Source organism: Salvelinus alpinus, chromosome 2 (genome assembly GCF_045679555.1).
Source record: "Salvelinus alpinus chromosome 2, SLU_Salpinus.1, whole genome shotgun sequence".
In the NCBI taxonomy this organism is placed as follows: Eukaryota; Metazoa; Chordata; class Actinopteri; order Salmoniformes; family Salmonidae; genus Salvelinus; species Salvelinus alpinus.
Window position 1 is genome coordinate 10,103,158 of NC_092087.1, and position 6,073 is coordinate 10,109,230.

Below are 6,073 nucleotides of genomic sequence, written 5' to 3' on the forward strand. Positions count from 1 at the left end.
AGTCGGAAAAATATAGGGATGCTTTTTCTATCCTTCTCTATGTTGCATACAAAACAGTGGACAAGGGGAGGCGGGGCCGCCCTAGATTCTGGCGCCGATTCGGAGCTATATGGACGAGCTGATTGGTTTAACCAATTTCAGCGCATTCAGTTTTCATTGGCTTAAAATGTAATCTATTGTTTTTGTCGGCCAATGATTCGCTGTCTTCTATTTGATGGTTTTCCTTGCCAGAAACCCCTCCCTACACTACGGAGTCCCCCCGTTGCCTCACCCTCCCTTGCCCCACCCTCCCTTGCCCCCTATGATACCAACAGCGATTGCATTCGGACAGCATGTTTGATGAAAAAGGGTGCTTAGGCAAATATTTAGCTAGAGAAAAAATGAATTGGTCATTACGTGTGCGAAATATTATTTAGGCTATTCCGGTTTACAGAGACGGCATTCTAATGTAAGAGAAATTGAATGTACTGAATGTGTAATAGCTACAGTGGATGAATATTGTTAGCTTGAATGGTTGGCTAGCTAGCTAAACATCGGGACTACTAAATCAACATTGCATTGTAGCCTATCGGATATTTTAACGTTCCATAATGTAATGTCAAGTGGATGCAACGTTACATTGATGTTGATGTCTCATTGATTGAACTGAACGAGAGAGGGAATGTATTCCGATACAACCACAGAGACGAGTAGAGGAATTTGAATCGACATAATCCATCTGCAGCGGGGCATCGGGACGGATGATGATGGCTTCGTGGCGACGGACAGCAGCTCTCATCTGTTTACAATGGGGTGAGTCATTTCTCAGAAAGCTCTCTAACCTAGCTACTAGGCCTACCTGCTAATGTTTCGTACTACGTGCCCTAAAACCGTGTGCCATCTGTCAGTTGGGCTATTGTATGGTGAGGTAACATTTTGTCCCATCGCAGCCTGGCATATGGTCTGATTAATGTTCGCATTATTGCATATCAGTAGAGATCTGTGGTTGTCATCTGACATATAGAGTTTTTTTTGTAATTTTCTACAACTCGCTTTAAGCCCTTTCGACATTTATTAGTGGTCGGTGCATTTACAGCCCAGTCTCCTATTGCACTAGTCTCTCTCTCAGCACGGGAATTTAATCTACACATGAAAACATGAGCTGAGAGGGTTCTCACAGAATAACATCATTATTATAGGACATGTATTATCTATTATACTACCCTGGCTGAATGCAGACAGACAGACAGACAGACAGACAGACAGACAGACAGACAGACAGACAGACAGACTATATGCAGACAGACAGACTGACTGACTGACTATATGCAGACAGACAGACAGACAGACAGACAGACTGACTGACTGACTGACTGACTGACTGACTGACTGACTGACTGTATATGCAGACAGACAGAAGTGGCGGAAGTGACTGACTGTATATGCAGACAGACAGAAGTGGCGGAAGTGACTGCACCTCAGCGCTGACATATACAGTCAGTCTATGCTCCAGACCAGCCCTATCAGTCTTACAGCCTTATGTTAATTAGACATCCTGATCCTCTTAAACCCTGTTCTCTGTCCCAGTCTCTCTACCAGCTCATTATCTCTAGGCCTGCTGTTTAATTCACGCCTTTGTTATGTGTATTAGCATGTACTAGAACCTATACCTCATATTAGCTACAGGTTCTGACAGGTTCCCAGGCCTGGGTTGAAATGCACCCTACACCTGTATTTCTGGTTGTTCTGGATCGGCTGGTAGATTATTTGGGCAACGCAAGATGTGAGTTTCCATGAGTCGTCATCCAATCCACCCCCAACGTTCCATCTACGTTGTGTAGTAAGTTGTTGTTCGTACCTGCGCAGGTTACCTCACTATGTCGCCGCACTATGTCACCGCACTATGTCACCGCACTATGTCACCGCGCTATGTCACCATAGGAGATATAGGAGATTTAGGTTATGTGTCATGGTTGCTTCCAGAGTTTCAGTGTCTCACTCTGGAGACATGTTTCTCCTCATCGAACAGGGACATTTCTGTCCCAACATGAATGTATCTGCTTTACTGTGTTGTATTGGAATAGTTTAAGGAAATGGAAGTGTCGATAAGGAAGTTTCTAGTTTTAGACTGTCACTAAACTGGAACTAAAGAACTGGAAGTAAAGAACTGAAACTGGAACATGGTTTTGTCTGACCTCAAAACTGTTTTGTAGAAGTTAGAGGAAGTATATTGACATGACAGGATATGTAGTCTTGTGCTGTGAAATAAATATTACTATGATTTTAATTGTGCAATTATGTGATGTGAATAACATGTCCCAGCAAACCAATGATTAAAACAAAAATGTACCCATGCCTGAAGCTAGATTAAATTCCATCTTTCTATAATGGGCGAAGTAACATATTGATCTTCTGTACATTAGCCTACATATTGGTTCAGCCGGTCTGTCAGTGTATTGACTGGTGGTGTGTCACTGAACATACCAAACCTACACAGCGTGACTGACATGACATACAGTACAAGCCAAAAGTTTGGACACACCTACTCATTCAAGGTTTTTTTTATTTTATCTTTTTACTATTTTCTACATTGTAGAATAATAGTGAAGACATCAAAACTATGAAATAACACATATGGAATCATGTAGTAACCAAAAAAGTGTTAAACAAATCAAAATATATTTTATATTTGAGATTCTTCAAAGTAGCCACCCTTTGCCTTGATGACAGCTTTGCACACTCTTGGCATTCTCTCAACTAGCTTCACCTGGAATGCTTTTCCAACAGTCTTGAAGGTGTTCCCACATATGCTGAGCACTTGTTGGCTGCTTTTTCTTCACTCTGCGGTCCAACTCATCCCAAAACATCTCAATTGGGTTGAGGTCGGGTGATTGTGGAGGCCAGGTCATCTGATGCAGCACTCCATCACTCTCCTTCTTGGTCAAATAGTCCTTACACATCCTGGAGGTGTGTTGGGTCATTGTCCTGTTGAAAAACAAATGTTAGTCCCACTAACCGCAAACCAGATGGGATGGCGTATTGCTGCAGAATGCTGTGGTAGCCATGCTGGTTAAGAGTGTGCAAAGCTGTCATCAAGGCAAAGGGTGGCTACTTTGAAGAATCTAAAATATGAACACGTTTTTGGTTACTACATGATTCCATATGTGTTATTTCATAGTTTTGATGTCTTCACTATTATTCTACAATGTAGAAAATAGTAAAAATAAAGAAAAAAATAAAGAGTAGGTGTGTCCAAACTTTTGACTGGTACTGTACATTCCCTTCTCTCTCGATGTGCAAATATGGAAAATAAATAAACATAAATATGGGTTGTATTTACAATGGTCTCTCTCTCTCTATCGCTCCTTCTCTCTGCCCCATCTCTCTCTGCCCTACTCTCTCTCTCCATCTCTCTCTGCCCTACTCTCTCTCTCTCTGTCTCTCTGCCCTACTCTCTCCCTCTCTCTCTCTCTCTCTCTCTCTCTCTCTCTCTCTCTCTCTCTCTCTCTCTCTCTCTCTCTCTCTCTCTCTCTGTCCCTCTCCTCCTCTCATCTCCTCTTCCCTCTCTCTGCAACCTCTCTCTCTACCTTACACTCTCTCTCTCTCTCTCTCTCTCTCTCTCTCTCTCTCTCTCTCTCTCTCTCTCTCTCTCTCTCTCTCTCTCTCTCCCATCTCTCCCATCTCTCTTTTCTTCCTGTTCCTCTCTCCAGTGTTCCAGTACACCCTGTGTCGCGAGGTAACCCTTCCCTCCGGACCCCTGTACCGCGTGGCAGGGTTCTCCCTCTCCATCCCCTGTGCTGTATCAGGCTACGAGGGTTCCCGAACGCAGGACTTTGAGTGGTTCCTGTACAGGGAGGACTCCCAGGGGAGACAGATGGGGGTGATCTCCACCAGGGACCCTGGGTTTCCCTACGCACCCTTCCAGGTAGGGAGGAGTTCAACACAGGCTTTTTCAGAATTGATTTGGTCTAGATGGTTAGGACTAGTTGGCCCTAGCTGCCAGACACCTATGTTCATTTTAAACTAATGACTCTTGAGTTTTCCATCAAAGTACAGGAACAGGTGGACGTGCAGGTATGCTAGCTATGTACCGTATGCTTACTTCTCTATTGGAGCTGTTGGGTAACTTTTAGCCGTACATTAAATTATTTAAACTCACATCTCTGTTTACCAATGGAAAATATCTCTTAAATGTGTTTATTTTGACTAATCAATTAAACTAACTTAAGGCTGCACAATTCATCGAAATTGATGTATGCAAAGTCCTTTTTTTTTTTTTACACACAATTCATGTAAAATTCACATGTAATAAGGGTCCCTTGGTAAACTCTGACCAACACTTTGGTTCCTACCCTGTCACAACAACATCTACTGTACCTGTCTTTGTCATTGGTCGTCAAGACAACACCAACTACAGAATTGAAATACTAATTATAACAGTTCCAAGTGTTTTAATCAAAATCACAAGTAAAATCGCAAAATTTGGTTTAAAAATGGCAGTTTGATTATTAGCCACATCGTGCAGCCCTAATCTAACTCTGTCCTTCCAGGCGCGGGTGAGGTCCGGGGAGGTGAGGGTGGAGAGGGACTCGGGGGACAAGGCCAGGCTGGTGTTCCAGAGGCTACACGCAGATGACCAGGGACGATACGAGTGTTACACACCCAGCACAGACTCCAAATACCAAGGCAACTACAGTGCCTCGGTCGCTGTCAAAGGTCGGTAGGTCTGGGCCTGGATTCACAAAGCGTCTCACAAGACGAGTGATGAATCTGGATGCCTTTTTCCTTATAAACTATAATGGATTAGATTACATATGGACAGGGAGGCCCTGATCCTAGACCAGCTCTGTGACTGAATACTGGTCCTTTTAGATTACATATGGAGAGGGAGGCCCTGATCCTGGATCAGCACTATGACTGAATACTGGTCCTTTTAGATTACATGGACAGGGAGGCTGATCCTAGATCAGCACTATGACTGAATACTGGTCCTTTTAGATCACATGGACAGGGAGGACCTGATCCTAGATCAGCACTATGACTGAATACTGGTCCTTTTAGATTACATGGACAGGGAGGACCTGATCCTAGATCAGCACTATGATTGAATACTGGTCCTTTTAGATCACATGGACAGGGAGGACCTGATCCTAGATCAGCACTATGACTGAATACTGGTCCTTTTAGATTACACATGGACAAGGAGGCCCTGATCCTGGATCAGCACTATGACTGAATACTGGTCCTTTTAGATCACATGGACAGGGAGGACCTGATCCTAGATCAGCACTATGACTGAATACTGGTCCTTTTAGATTACACATGGACAAGGAGGCCCTGATCCTGGATCAGCACTATGACTGAATACTGGTCCTTTTAGATTACACATGGACAAGGAGGCCCTGATCCTGGATCAGCACTATGACTGAATACTGGTCCTTTTAGATTACGTATGGACAGGGAGGCCCTGATCCTGGATCAGCACTATGACTGAATAGTGGTCCTTTTAGATTACATATGGACAGGGAGGCCCTGATCCTAGACCAGCTCTTTTACTTTTCTGTCCTCCTTTTCCTGTTTCCTGGTTCCTAGTTAGGCTGTCTGTGTTATCTTGTGGACTTTGTTCTCTCTCTCTGACAGTGTGGTTGAGAATGTGTGTTGCCTTGTTCTATCACACACATCTGATTGCCACCGGCCACATACTTTTCCACACGATTCTTTACTGATCTAGGGTCCACGCTATTCTTTATTACGTGTAATTACATTTTTACACAATTGGAGAAAAAAAAAATTGGCCTAGAAATTATATTCTTATCTACAATCTATTCTGACCTTTCCCCTGCAATGTACTATAATAACATACTTATAATCTGTCACCGAAGCAGTGTTCCTCTGAGTGACCCTAACCTCTACACATCCTTTGCTATAGCAAAAATCTAATAGGAATTACCTTCTGTATGTAATCATATCTATCTGTTCCCTGTTCTGTCTCTCAGTAATGTAATAATAACTCATCTCTCTCTCTGTCTCTCTCTTTCTGTCTCTCTGTCTCTCTCTTTCTGTCTCTCTGTCTCTCTCTCTCTTTCTGTCTCTC

At 43.3% G+C, this 6,073-nt stretch overlaps 1 protein-coding gene across 2 annotated transcripts in view; it reads left to right on the forward strand.

Moving 5' to 3' along the window:
* Window positions 1-261: 261 nt before the first annotated feature.
* The window catches only part of igsf8 (immunoglobulin superfamily, member 8), an 18,749-nt gene continuing 12,937 nt past the window's right edge, over window positions 262-6,073 (forward strand). Inside the window, exons 1-4 of one of the 2 annotated variants that reach the window (XM_071366314.1) lie at window positions 263-448; window positions 684-792; window positions 3,690-3,904; window positions 4,530-4,695. In XM_071366314.1, the coding sequence (XP_071222415.1) occupies window positions 741-792; window positions 3,690-3,904; window positions 4,530-4,695 (433 nt within the window). In that variant the 5' untranslated portion in view covers window positions 263-448; window positions 684-740. Of the gene's footprint in view, window positions 793-3,689; window positions 3,905-4,529; window positions 4,696-6,073 lie in introns of both variants that reach the window. The other variant, XM_071366324.1, reaches the window with a different exon arrangement.